Source organism: Castanea sativa, chromosome 3 (assembly GCF_040712315.1).
Source record: "Castanea sativa cultivar Marrone di Chiusa Pesio chromosome 3, ASM4071231v1".
In the NCBI taxonomy this organism is placed as follows: Eukaryota; Viridiplantae; Streptophyta; class Magnoliopsida; order Fagales; family Fagaceae; genus Castanea; species Castanea sativa.
In genome coordinates, this window is record NC_134015.1 from 55,718,988 (window position 1) to 55,733,510 (window position 14,523).

At 37.7% G+C, this 14,523-nt stretch overlaps 1 protein-coding gene across 1 annotated transcript; it reads right to left on the reverse strand.

The window, feature by feature from the left end:
* Positions 1-1,104: 1,104 nt before the first annotated feature.
* Positions 1,105-6,730, reverse strand: LOC142627601 (26S proteasome non-ATPase regulatory subunit 11 homolog). Its single transcript, XM_075801476.1, has 3 exons — positions 6,551-6,730; positions 6,387-6,444; positions 1,105-2,653 (listed from the first exon to the last, which is right to left on the reverse strand). The coding sequence occupies exon 3, from the start codon at positions 2,624-2,626 to the stop codon at positions 1,358-1,360; it is 1,269 nt and encodes a 422-aa protein (XP_075657591.1). The 5' UTR covers positions 2,627-2,653; positions 6,387-6,444; positions 6,551-6,730; the 3' UTR covers positions 1,105-1,357.
* Positions 6,731-14,523: the final 7,793 nt, after the last annotated feature.

The following is a 14,523-nucleotide window of genomic DNA, read 5'->3' on the forward strand; positions in this document are numbered from 1 at the left end:
TAATTTTATTCCTAAAGTCAAAATAAAATTTGTTAACTACTAGTTGTATCAAAATTTTTTTTTTTTTTTCATTTTAGATGTTGTATTAACTAAAGAGATTTGATTTTGAAAGGTTGTGGACTTCATCAAGGAGAGAAATTGACACAATAAAATGTATATGAATGAAATTGAGATTAACTTCACCCATTATCAAATGATCAAAATTGTAGCATTAAAAAATAAAAAAGCAAAAAAAGAAATAAAAACTTATTCTTACTTGCGAGAGATTGTCTTGTATCTTGGAAAGAGGAGGAACAATCTTATAAAATATGGTTGTGTATTATTTAGGAACTAATGCTTTTTTTTCTTTACAAATAAGGGTATCTAGACTTTTTTTAGTATCTGATTATTCTCTCAAGTATATGCAATCTTTCTATCTCATACACACCATATTATTACGAGAACGAATCTCTTGAAGGTGGCTTTAAGATGCTGACACGAGATTTCGAACCCAAAATTTCATAGCTATTGTATGGCCTTAAGAACTTAAACTTGAAGAAGCAATAATAATTGAACGCAAACAAAACTCATCGCTGTCCAGACTTCAAACCAAACTACATAAGAATAATTCTATGGCACTTTGGCTCCAGCCACACACACGAATTTTAATTTCAATATATTTTAGGACAAATTTTTCCTAAAATTATCACAACTTTTGAAGTAATAATATATTAACATTCATACTAATTAAAATAGTGTCAGTAATGAGACCATATAAAAATTATGTGATTCCTACCACAATTTATCACACTTTTTTTTTTTTTTAAGATTGTGAAGAATTTTTTGTATCCTACTATCATTATTCTTCCAAGTTTTGTTGGAAAGAGATGTCCACCCAAGTCACCAAACACTAAACTAAGTCTACGGCATCTGGTTTTATCATGAAAGCTGACGAAAAAAAAAAATGTTCACTCCAGGACTAGGATAGGTCCCTTAAGAGATCCAAGGCTGAATGAGAACCAAGGTTATAAAAGAACCAACCAGGTTCTACATTACAGCTCTTGCTGGAATGATGAATTCTGATTCAAGGTTATAAAAAGAGAAGAAATTCACTGACTCCAGACAAGGAAAAACTTCTGTAAAATTAAAAATTGATCCCTATTCATGAAATCCAACAAACTGATCAGTCAATGCAAATTTTGCTCACTAAATGTTCTCCAGCATATAATGGATCCAACAATTAGCCATAAAAATAAATTAGCTAAAAACAACAAAAGAAATCTATCTAGCATGCATATCAAATGAAAAGCCACAGTAATTGCTTCAGAATAAAACCAAGGAAAACATGGTGGCAATTAGAAAACTGCCTCCTAGCTCTTCATGCCATTATCTTGGCAGACCTCACATAGAGGCTATCCACGACCTTGCCAATATTTGAAATGGTTTCCAGCGTTGCCGGGTATATTGCATCAGTCTTCGGATCATCAAAGATGACGAGGCATCCAGCACCCTGATCAAGAGTTCCTGCAAACTTCTTATCTAGAATCATCTGAGACAATTTCTTCTCCACGTGATCAACAGGCAGTTCAATCAGCTCTGCGATATGAGCAATCTCAACCCTTGAGAATGGTTCGATCAACCTGCAGAGATTCTGCTCCAACAAAGTGTCATAAAGTGAAGAGAGATGCCTGTGGACAATAGGGTCTTCCTCTAGCTGAGCCTTAAAATCCCTGAGGGCACTCTCAAAAAGCTTCAAAGAGCGCTTTGAATAGGCATCAGCCACAGCTTTCATGGCATCCAGCTCAGGCCCCACATACTGCAGTCCAGCTTTAGATGATATTATTCCCGCCACATCATCAGCCTGGTTCACCATAATTTTGCACAACAGCATATACTTGAGACTAAAGACTGCCCGTGGATCCTCAAGAGCATTGAAGGCTTCAAAAGCTTCAAAGAAATAGCTATAAGCAGTTTTGTAGTCTTTTTCTTCTGCATGAAGGATCCCACTCTGCAAATCTATAGTACCCTGTTGAGCTGGGGGAACATATATAGCATTGGCAGCAGTTCTTGCAGCCGTCAGTGAAGCCTTGGCTTTAGGGAGATTCCTCAAAGAAAAATGAAGCTTACTCTCCAACAAGTCTATGTCCACAAGTAGAAGCTTGTCATCTAGCCTTCTCACTTCCTTGATTAAACCTGAAAGGAGATTTAAAGCTTCTGAGTACTCTTTGTTTTCCATCAAGAGAGACGCAAGCCTTGCCTCCACTCTTTGCCGTAGGAATGTACGCTTTTCGGCACGGGTCCACTGCACCATTTCTTTGCAGAGGGAAATCTGGAGATCAGATGTGCCTGGGATTTTAGCAACTGTATCAATTATCCCACGAACAATTTTTGCAGTCTTTGCCTTGGGGATCAAGCTGAAAAAGGGCCTCAATTGAGTAAGAAGGTTTCGGAGATCCTCTGCCCGATTCTCTTGTCTAAGAAGATCTGAGAGATTTGTGATGGCCTGTTCCTTTATCCGTAGGGCTTCAGAAGAAGATGACGGGTTTTCAAGTACGCGGTAGAGAATAGAGATGGCTTCAGCTGGGGCTTTGGCTTCTAAAGCCTGAGCAATTGAATCGGTTGTAGCTGGGAGATATGATGACGACATATCTGATAATTATAAAGGAACAAAGTCCTGCAAAATGAAAATAATCCAACAATTTAATTAGATACACATAAATCACATCAAGCCCTTTATGAAAGGACATATTTGCAGCCAAAGAACTAAAACATGCAAAAGTTAGGCGCCCTAGTTACTTTCAAGTAATTACGGCAAACAGAAACAACTTCTAAATCATTGAGCCCCTTTTCTCTACATAGACAGTAAGCCTCAACATGGGAACTTAGCAGCAGTCAGCAAATAACCTATTTCATCCCTCAAGAAAGATAATAAACATTATTAGCCAATTCACTATTGTCACATAATAAGAAAGAATTGGACTTTTAACAGCATCAACTTTCAGTTCCTAAGTTGAAGACTCTGTTTCCAAGAATGCAATATGAGTGGATTGTGGCCTGTAGTTACTTTTCTTTCTAGGACTTTTTAGACTTGTCAACATTTAGGGATTAGTCTTTTGTTCCCTTTATTGTTCAGGTATTTTTCTCTTACATGCTACCAATATACTGAGCTAGCTCCTTTTAGTTTTTTTTTTTTTTATATAAATATATTGAATTATCAAAAAGAAAAGGCAAAAGCTTCTTATGTCTCCCACCAATGAGCACAATATCCAAGAGTTCTAAATCTAATGGGACACTAAGAAGCACAGGCTGTTTTATTCATAATATTTTTCCTCAGTGGACCATAAACCAAAAATGGAAAAATGAATAGAAGTTGTAATAGCAGCCATACAAGCTGAAAGTATTACCTAGCAAAATGCATATGGCCAAACAAGAACCACTTTTGTGACAAAATAAGTGTTTAAAACCTTATTCTAGAGGCATTAAAGGGTTAGACAGCATTCATCCTTGTGTCATCCAGTGCCAATAAGTATGAAAATTATACTATAGTAACAAGCATTGATTCAGGCAATACATGCAATGCATCTGCAAACCAAAAAGTCACTATAGGTATTCCAATACCAGTGTAAAATTAGAGAGTCAATTTCTTTCTTTTTTTCTTTTCTTTTTTTGATAGGTAAAGAAAAATGGTAAGAGAAATGTAGGGACAATCCTTCGCTCAGACTGCAAAAACTAGAGCAGCAGAGCGGCCATGGCGTTCCCCCAAATAGTTTTGGTAATGTGCGCCTACGTACTATCATCATCATCATCATGATGATAGTGCGCCACAATAAACCTCTCCCGTGGAAATACCACGCCACCCCTACCTCAAGAGGGAAGCGCTCGGCCTTAGGCGCTGCAAAGAGAGTCAATTTCATGCAATGTATCTGCAAACCAAAAAGTCACTATAGGTATTCCAATAGCAGTGTAAAATTAGAGTCAATTTCTTTTTCTTTTTTTCTTTTCTTTTTTTGATAAGTAAATAAAAATGCTAAGAGAAATGTAGGGACAATCCTTCACTCAGACTGCAAAAACTAGAGCAGCAAAGCGGCCATGGCGTTCCCCCAAATAGTTTTGGTAATGTGCGCCTACGCACTATCATCATCATCATGATGATAGTGCGCCACGATAAACCTCTCCCGTGGAAATACCACGCCACCCCTACCTCAAGAGGGAAGCGCTCGGCCTTAGGCGCTACAAAGAGAGTCAATTTCATGCAATGCATCTGCAAACCAAAAAGTCACTATAGGTATTCCAATAGCAGTGTAAAATTAGAGAGTCAATTTCTTTTTTTGATAAGTAAATAAAAATGGAAAGAGAAATGTAGGGACAATCCTTCGCTCAGACTGCAAAACCTAGAGCAGCAGAGCGGCCATGGCGTCCCTCCAAATAGTTTTGGTAATGTGCGCCTACGCACTATCATGGTCATCATGATAGTGCGCCACGATAAACCTCTCCCGTGTAAATACCACGCCACCCCTACCTCAAGAGGGAAGCGCTCGGCCTTAGGCGCTACTAAGAGAGTCAATTTCTATCTTTTTTTTCTCTAATAAGTCAGAGAGTTGATTTCTATCTTTTTGTTCTTCATTGCTCAACTTTCCTCTATGACTAGTGGTGGTTCAGCAAAACATGACATGCATCTGCACATCATGTCATTCACTACATATGTTTAGAGAGCGCAATCGTTAAATTCAGCAAAACTTTCTCACTCTCTAATTGTTCTTCCTTAAATTCAATTTTCCACTCTTCCCCCCCCCCCCCCCCCAACCCTTCCCAGTGTGAAGCTGGTAACCAGGAGGCAGGACCTCAAATTGGGTTTAGTGATTCTTGTCAAAAATCCCCATGAGGGGATTTTGATCAAAGCCTAACTGCCTCAAAACAAGTGATCAAATAAGGATTTAACAGCAATACTAAACTAGCATTCCTATACATGGTTGTTAAAATCATATCCTACATAGGATCATTAGGAGAGCCTCATGGATCAAATTGAGGATTATAAGATTCTACTTTCTGTAAAAAATAATAATAATTAAAAAATAAAAATCACCAATAATGATGATGTATGCTAAAAAATCTTTAAAATTATTGAAGCAAAAAGGATTAATTTGATGTAATACAACTTCCATACATCTCAACTAACTAAAGATATATGGAACCAAAATTTCTCAAAAGTGAATTACAACTAAGTACCAAATTAACAATGCATGAGCAAAGAACAATGATTTCAAAATTCAAAATTTCAAAACCACAACATTCATGTTTCCAACACTGGGGTATATGTATCTATATACACATAATATTAATACAATTTCCCTTGAAAACCCAATATTAGAGAATTTTAACATCATTAATCCAAAACACACGCACACACACACGCACAAGCACACACACACGCACACGCACACAATAAGAAGAATCGTCAAATGATTAAATATACACTTACTGAATAGCTTAAGTTTTTAATCATGGTAACAAAGCAAGTGGTCTTGAATTTAAACATTTTATACTGATATTGCTCAAAATTGATAGGTACACTTCGTACTGGCTAGTGTCACCCAATATTTTAACCGGCACAAAACATGGTTACATGGAGTTTCCTTATACCAAAAGAATTAATAGCCAGTACAGAATGGTATTTAAAACCTTGGTTGTGAGTCGTAAGGCCTAGGCTATTAGGGTTTAAACCAAAACAAGTTTGATCACAAAAGCGCATTTGGTTCCCATGAGGCTCAAAGGAGAAGCTAGTACATAATTAGTAACTAATCAGCAACGAGCAGACCAAGTAGTTTCAGAGTAAGTACGCAGATGTAAAACATAGACCACCCCCATCCAGATTTGATTCAAAATTAACCTTAGAGAAACCCCATTCCACAAACCTAAGTGATTCCAAGTCACCAATAATACTAGATTGTTTCCATTCCTCTTGAAATTCGCACTAGCCCACTTAATATTCAAATTTTGTGCTTCCGAATACTACATAGTACATTCTTAAAACCCTTAATTTGATGTGTTCAACACTCAGAGATCAGTAATTTTCAGTAATTCAATTTTCATCACATATAAAGTGTCTAACCCAATAACAGCAAAGAGCTTGTAGCTCAACTAGCACCTCCTGGTGTCTAGCATTCAAATCCCTCCACCCCCATTCAACCATGCCTTAATCAGGGTCGACCACATGTATTCTTTTCTGTCATTCAACTCTAACTCAAAATTACACTCTCTATTGAAGTGCCCAGTTGAATATAACAAATCACAGTCAACAAAATCAAACATATTATACTATTCACAGTAAAATCACATCAAAAATCACAAAACCCATCAGAGAAAACCAACAAAAATTGGAGATTTCGAGAGAGGGACGATGAAATTACCTCACTTTGCGGCAGATCTATTGGGTCTCGCGGCGGAGCTGCTGTACCTGAGGATGATCTGCAAGAAACCACCAAAAAAACGAAAACCCATTAGATAAGAGAGAGCTTGGAGGAGAGAGATTAGGGTTACAGAGGGAAGAGAGCGAGAGAGAGAGAGCTCTTACCAGTGAGAGATGAACGAGAATGAGAGAAACTGAGAAAGCTTGAAGATAAGCCAAATAGTATTTTATTAGGGCAAAACTGGAAAACTGGGGAAAAGTAGTTCTAAAAGAAAAAGGTTTTCGTGGAAACGAAGTTAACAGACCGAGCGCTGATGGGAAAGCTCATGTAAAACTCACCGTTTCCATTATCCCCCAAAAAAATTTATTTATATATATTATATTTGTTTTCCAACTTTAAAATTTTAATAATTTTCAAATTAGAGAGTCTATTTAGAATATACTTATTTTGCTAAGGGTCCGTTTGCTTTGGCTTCAAACCACTCTCAGAAATGTTTTCCTGTAAAAGTGTGTTTGGTCGTTACCTAAAATTAGGTCAAACTGAAAATGTTTTCAGGGTTGACTGTAAAATAAGGGACCCAAGGCGTAAAACTATTTCCGTTTTTATTTTCACTTCAAACTATTTCTAGGCTCACAGATGCGCAAAGAGAGAGAGAGAGAGAGAGAGAGAGAGAGAGAGAGAGAGAGAGAGAGAGAGAGAGAGAGAGAGCTAGATCACGCCCCAACCCCAAACGCGCCGGCTAGATCACACCCCAGCACCAGCGTCGCCTTCGCGATCGCACGATCTCGATCGCGTCGCCTTCGCGATTTAGATCTCGATCTCACCTCTCTCTCTTCCTTCTTCTCTCCCAGATTTTATGATTTTTTTTTTTTTGGGTTTTGTTTCTTTTGTGTTTCTCTGCTGAAAAATGATATTATATATTTGTTTGGAAGCTGAGAGAATGTGAGCAACAAGTAGAAAATGTATTTTCTATAATATTTTTAAGATCACAACCAAACACCTAAAAATATTTTCCAAAGTATTTTTTAAAATGCCACCAAACACCTAAAAATATTTTCCTTTCTTGAAAATATTTTCACCTGAAATTATTTTACATCCAAAAAATATTTTACACCCAACCAAACGTAGCCTAAAATTGAAAAGTTTTTACTGAAAGTAGTTAAAATAGTACAGTGGGACCTATGAATAATACTAAAAAGTATAATAGGCACATGAATAGTAGCAAATATAAAAACTGAATTGTAAAATGAGCTGGCTTTTTAATTTGGAGCCAAATGCACCCTAAATCCTAAAATTTAAGATTATTATTTATTAAACAATAGGACAAATTATATTTTAGACCTTGGTAACAAATTAAACCATAGATTTTAAAAATATTGAATTCAACCATATAATTTTAAAAGTAATAAATTAACTTATGAGATTTTTAGAAAGTAAAGTAATTTAAAGCTCAACCTATTTAAGTAGAATGACATTGTGTTTGGAATTTACTTTGTTACTTTTGAAACTATAAGGTTTAATTTTTTATACTTTTAATTTATAAGAATTAAAATATGGTTTTACCTTGAAAAAATAATTAGCTTATAATTCATGCATATACATGGGATACATTTAAAAATATGCACAATTAAATTTTACCAAGTTTTTATATATATGATATATAATGTCTGTATATTTGAAAATATGAAATAGCTACCTATAAAATAAATATAATTTTATTTAAAAACAAATGAAAAAAAATCAGTTAAATTATTATTCTTGAATTCTCAATAATTTTAGTTTGTTGAACCACTTTAATAATAATTGTAAGTGCACAATTTGTACCTGGATCCAACCGCGTGGTGAGTTCAGGCCCAAAAAGTCTTATACAATAAAATTTGTAGAGCGTGGGCTTGAAACTTAGGTTATATGGATATTGGACAACAAATATGTGGGCTAGATTGCCACTATCTACACAATCAATGAATAAAAATAACAATAATTCTTCTTGGACGTAAGCCGAGGATGACTTGTATTGCCTTTACTTCTCCAAACAATAGACTAAAATTGAAGATGATGTGTACAGTGCTTTCTTTCTTTCTTTTTCCTTCTTCCTTTCTTTTTCTGTCCCCCCCTCTCTAGAATGCCTCTCCTTTCCCTTTATATCATCCTCATTCTTCCCCCCATCTTCCACGTATGGATCAAACAAATGACCCAGATACTTGTCCCATCCACCGCTCTCTGGAAGTCTTCAAACAACAGCTGTAAGGCTGATCTATATTGTTCAGATGTCATTTCCACATTAATGCGGCTGGAAGTGTAGATGCAGAGTCTTTAATGCGGTGGTAGCAGCTTTTTTCATGATATTTCTCATGCGTTCTTCTTCTCTATAACTGTGTGGAACATATTTTTACCCAACAGACCTTCCAGAATTCTCTTTCCAAACACCGTGACGCGTCATACGATCTTCACTTAACTTAGCCGAGGAGATGCCCCTCCTTGGACAATCCCATCAACCTTTTTAACAAGAGCTTGTTCGTGAATTTCAAGGCTCTACTTAGATAGATTAATATTTCTGAATCAGGCCCAAGGCTCAAAAGTGTATCTTGACCATTTGCCCCAACAATAGTCCCTCAAAACTTTATTTTTCTTCCCATCTGGGAAGGAAAGGGAAGTTTTGACCCAATACCACAACCGTCACATGCCTTTCAAATCTTCCCACGTGAGAGTATCATTTCGCTTCTTTTAAACTACTTCTGATGCTTCGAAATCCGTCACGCGCACATTAATTGCTGTAAGTAACGCCCTGTCCTCCACATCCAACGGTGAGATGTACATCCAACGGCTCAGGCTCTTTCTCAAATTTGGGCAAGATAACTCCCATTCAATGCCACCTCCCACACATCAAAATACCTAGGGAACCGAAATTCACCCCATCACTTCAGAATTCAATCAAATCTCAAAATTTCCCATCCTCTCTCCTCTCAAGAAGCTCACGAAGAATCGTCTACCTACTTTCCCGTAAGTTCTTAATCTTTTAAACGCAATTCTCCTAGGCCATTCTCATCGGCCATTAATTATATCCTTCCTCTCCCCAAATCTCCATTCTTACCCCTACCAAATGAGTAGATTCAAGTGTCTAGTAGATACTGATGCCGGTATGGAGAGTTTCCAGGCCAAATATCGTATTCCTCAAGACGTAGGCTTAAGATATTTCCCCCCAGAAGCCATAGCTGACGATAGAGAAGAAGGAGAAGTTGTCATTCCCATCATCGCATTTTTGGAGGGTGAGATGACACTTCCTATGAAAAACGTAACCAGTGAATATCTCTGTAACCATAGGCTATGCCCAGATCAATGCACACCCAACGTGTTTAGAGTCTTAGGTTGTGTCGATGCTCTAAATGAGCAAATGGGTTTGAACCTCACATGGCACGACGTCGTTTACATGTACGAGTGCCATAAACTTAAAAATGTAGGATATTATCTCAAATCTAGATCTAGCATTGTTAGGCTTATATCCTGTCTTCCTAAATCCAACAAAGGCATGAAGGATGACTATCTAATTGCTTTTGGAATGTGGTACGACGGTCCTCATTACCCAGTCAAAGAGGGAAACCCAGGTGTGGATCCATAGGAGTTAGATTCCCTGACATGGGACTTGGTTCTTTTAACTTTACATTTCTAATTACATTGTATTTTATTCCCTCTTTGTTTGGCTTATATTGTTGATCTAACCATGCTTGTCTCCTTGGATACTTTTACAGACAAACAACACGTACGGTCCAGTCTAAGCCTTTGCAGCGTTGCGGACCTCAATCGCATTTTACAATCCAAGGTATTTGTGAGCGAAGACCTGCAGGTAAGGGTAGCCCATCTCATATTGGGATATGACCCACTATCAGATGACTTCCAAGATATCGGCAACGCGATCACCGCAGGTGACCAAAGACCGGGCTTTCTTGCTACACACGAATTACCGGACGACCCTTCCATCATCTTGTACACACGCCCAATAAAAGCAGTCCCTCTTTCGGCCCAACCTCAGACAACAGCCATCCGAGAAGAGTCAACGTCTTCACGCCTATCCCTTGAAGAGGAAATAGACCAGTTCTGTCTTGAGGAGGCAGAGAGACCTCTAGAGGGCCAAGTTGTCAACCTTTCGAACGAAGAAAGCGACTCTGACAGGAACTCCGGTATTAGAAATTTGATAGTTGCTCAAGTAGATAATAGTTCCGAGGAAGAGGAAGAAGATATGTCAAGCCTAAAACAGATCCTTGCAAAAAGGGGTACACAAGTTACCAAAAAGGGGGTTATTGGTACTCAACCTCCTCCGAAGCTACCTCCACCTCCACCTCCTCCTCCTTCCGACCCTATCATTCCTATAGCCGACCTCAAAAAGAAGAGGAAAAAAGAAGACGAGGAAGCGGAAATGGCACAACAGAAGAAACAGAAGCAACAACAACAACAACAAAAGTTGTCAAAGGTGGAACACGCGCTTCTTCCGTAGTGACTGGTGAAAGCCAAGGTTTGGTCGAGGTGCATCACACACAATCCAATTGGTCTCTGGCACTGGAATTGGATGGGGCTCCAATCCCCCACCACTCCAGCATAAGGGAATTCCAACAAGGTCATGCCCATCACCTGGCTAACGCTTTGGAACAACCTATCCTTTTACCGAAGGACATGGAGGCTTTGGAAAAAATGAGCCAGCCACACCTTTTCCTCGCCCTAAAACGGGACTTGGCTCTGGTACGTTTCATTCAATTACTTCTTCCTCACTATTTTTATCATCTTTTTACAAACCCTTTTCATGTGCACTTTCATATTGTTCTTTCCATAATGCACTTGTTTAACCTCTCCATGCAGGCAATTCAAGAGGTTTTCATTGCTAAGAAGTGGGTGGAGGACTCTCAGAACTAGGCTAAGGTTGAATTCCAAGTTAGAGTCGAGACTGAGAAGGCCTTGGGCTATGCCGTGGAGGAGAAAAATGAACTGGCCACCAAATTGGCAGATGAGACTAATGAGAAGAAAAGTGTCGTGGCCGGACTCAAAACTGTTGAGGCTCAAGTGGAGGGACAAAGCAAGTTGCTACGCCAAAAAGAAGAAGATTTATCCAAAGCTCAGCAGGAAGTCCTTGACTTAAAAAAGGAGCTTGCTCAGGCCAAGGAAGAGGTTCGTACCATCAAGGAAACCGTGGAGGCTGCAACAAAGGCTAATTCCAACGAAGGGGTTAAAGCAACGGAGACCCGACTGGCTGAGGAGCTAGTAGAAGTATGTAGGGAATACTGCCAACAAGTTTGGGCAGAAGCCCTAAATGTGGCAGGAGTCCTTGCTACTTCTGACTGGAGAAAAGCAGAGAACATCTAGATTCCCCCTGATGTACGAGTGATTGAAGACCTTCCGCTCACTTCAACTGCTTCCGAGACAGTGCCCACAATACAACCTTCCCAAGTTCAGGAACCTATTCCATCTCCTAAAGTGCCTACTGGTTCTAATAAGGAGGGAGAACGAGGTAACAAGGCTGAGAAGCGCCTGAGTGAACAAGCTGATCCTGATGCCCCTCCAACAGAAACGAAGGACAAAGGGAAACAAGTCCAAACCTCATCCGAGACCAAGCTCAAGAAGACAGGAGAAGAGGACAAGACAAAAGAGTCTGCAGCGAAGCCCAAAAAAGACCCTCCACTAAAAATCAAAGCATAGGCCACCTAGGACTTTTATTCTATGCAGCTTCTTCTCATTTTAACGTTACTTTGATCCTTTTACTTTACAGTGTTATTTCCAGTGTAACCATATACAGAATCAATGCTAAATTGAAGATTTTGATCTCTAATTCATTACAAGTCTTCTTTACTTACATATTTATCTCTTTACCTTAATGCAATTTACATATATAGCCCAAATGATTTTAGTATTAAAATGCGTAGTGAAATCTCTATTATGTCTTAGCTAGCACCAATAATTCAATGTGAAAATAATTTCACTTTATTGAATTAGCCATCAAAGTGCAATAACAAACAGTTAAATATGTGAAAATATATCTGAACTTAAAACGAGAGAAATGCAGTTTAAGACTAGATTACATGTTCAATTTGGGCATAAAGCAGACCCTTAAACTTGCCATGGTGTGTGGCTCAAGAAGCAAGGCTTATCCAAGTTTCCGTTTGATACTTAGAAAAATAAAATGAAATGTTAATTTTCCCAAAGTAGATGATCCGAGGACCAGATGTAACTGAGGTTCTGTTTAACACTTAATGATATATCAATTTCCACGAGGTATGTGGTCTCCGTTTCCCTGTTTCCTCGTTTCATTGATTTAGCATCACTTTGCAGTCTACATTGGGAACTTTACTAATTTATATCATAATTTAAAATTCAATTTCTTAATCAATTGATATCAAGTTACATGAGCAATCATCAAACTCTATTTGTCTCTTTTTTTTTTACCATGAGTTTTGGCTCAAATGGCACCTCCTCCTAGTGTATGAGACAAAGAGTAGGGTGTGTGTGTATGTGGATGCTCATTTGAGTCATCATGTAATGCGTTGGAAGAAGTAATATCTAAATTGGTTTGGAGGAAAATTCTGTTTAACAAGGAAAACTCTTTTTATCATTTTACAATGGGTCAGGTTAGAGTATCATATTGTTGTTTCCTGCAGCTAATAATACAGTTGTGCCATCATCACTTCTTTTTTTTCTTTTTTTTTTGAATATTTCGGAATATTATTATTCCTAACTAATCTATTGATGATCTATAACTAACTCCAAAAATTTGGGATTAAGGCTTATTGTTGTTGTTGTTGTTTGGAACCTTATTATTACTACATATTTACATCTTCCCGTCCTTCCTAAGCAAATAAACCGGAACAGGAAAGTATGCCTGTTTTGAAATAAATTGTTTTCATTCTAATGAGCAAGCTCAGATGAGCTCTATCATGGTCTGCTTGTTTTGAAATAAAATTGTCTTAAAAGTGGACATATTGAGGGAGCAGAGAGTGACAAAGATAGTGGAGATGGAATTTATGGTGTTGCTGGCCTATGCCATAAGCGTCATTAGAACAGAATTAGCCAGACACATGAATAAAACATTCTCATTTACATATAATTATGAATAATTTGGTGCAGTCACCAATCTGTTATAAGCATCTATGCAATTATATGCATGTCTTTCTTCCCATTTTCTAATGCTCAAGAAGATGCCGAGTTCATCACGTAACACTATCATGGAGAAGGGAAGAGGCAGGTCCTCAATTAACATCTGCTTTGCTGAAGCTGAACGATCGATCAACCAATTCGGAAAACAGGAACCCTGCGGCGTTCTGAGAATGCTTCATTCATGTGTGCAATGTGGAGCAAGAGCTGGCTGATCTTCTGCAGGGCATATTAGATTGAATTATAGTTAGAAGAAGCATACTGAACTGCACAGACAATGTAATGCATGTACCATAATAATTAATTAATTATATGAACAATTACATATATACGTCCACCTAGATATGCAGGAATTTGCTGTGTTGCTGGATTCCGAGCCCATGTATCTCTACTCTATCACAGAAAATATTTTTCATAATAGCTAACATGATCCGTTTTGATTGGTAGATCAAGGAAAAAAGTAATTTTACTTCAATCAGCACTTGACAAGTTAAGGAAAAAAGCTTTGTTTCTATGTTATTGACATATAAAGTTATAAACATCCTCGCCCTTGCAAAATAGAGAGGAAGTACTATTGCATGCTAGAGCACCTGTTTTACAGGTGCAAGTTGCAGGGTAGTTCAGTTTTAAAAATGGACAAGACATTGTTCACATTATAATATTGCTAGGATCCAATAAACCTCCCGTGTTCATGAGGCATAAGCCGTAGAACTGAGATCACAACCCCTAGAATTTTCAATTTAAGTTTCAACAGTTGGCAAGCTTTAGTTGCAGTACTGAATTACTTAAAACATCATGGTTAGCACAGGTAGTTCTTAAGGTCTGATATAAGTAGAATTCTCACTTAATTGATTCATTAATTCATACACCAGCCCAAAAACTCAAAACAATTCTGATACAAGAAATCTAGAATCATACCCCAGATAAACTCAGGAATCCAAATCTATCACTCATATAAATTCACTAGATTTTATTTTTTTTAAAAAGTCTTAAATTATGAAGCTTT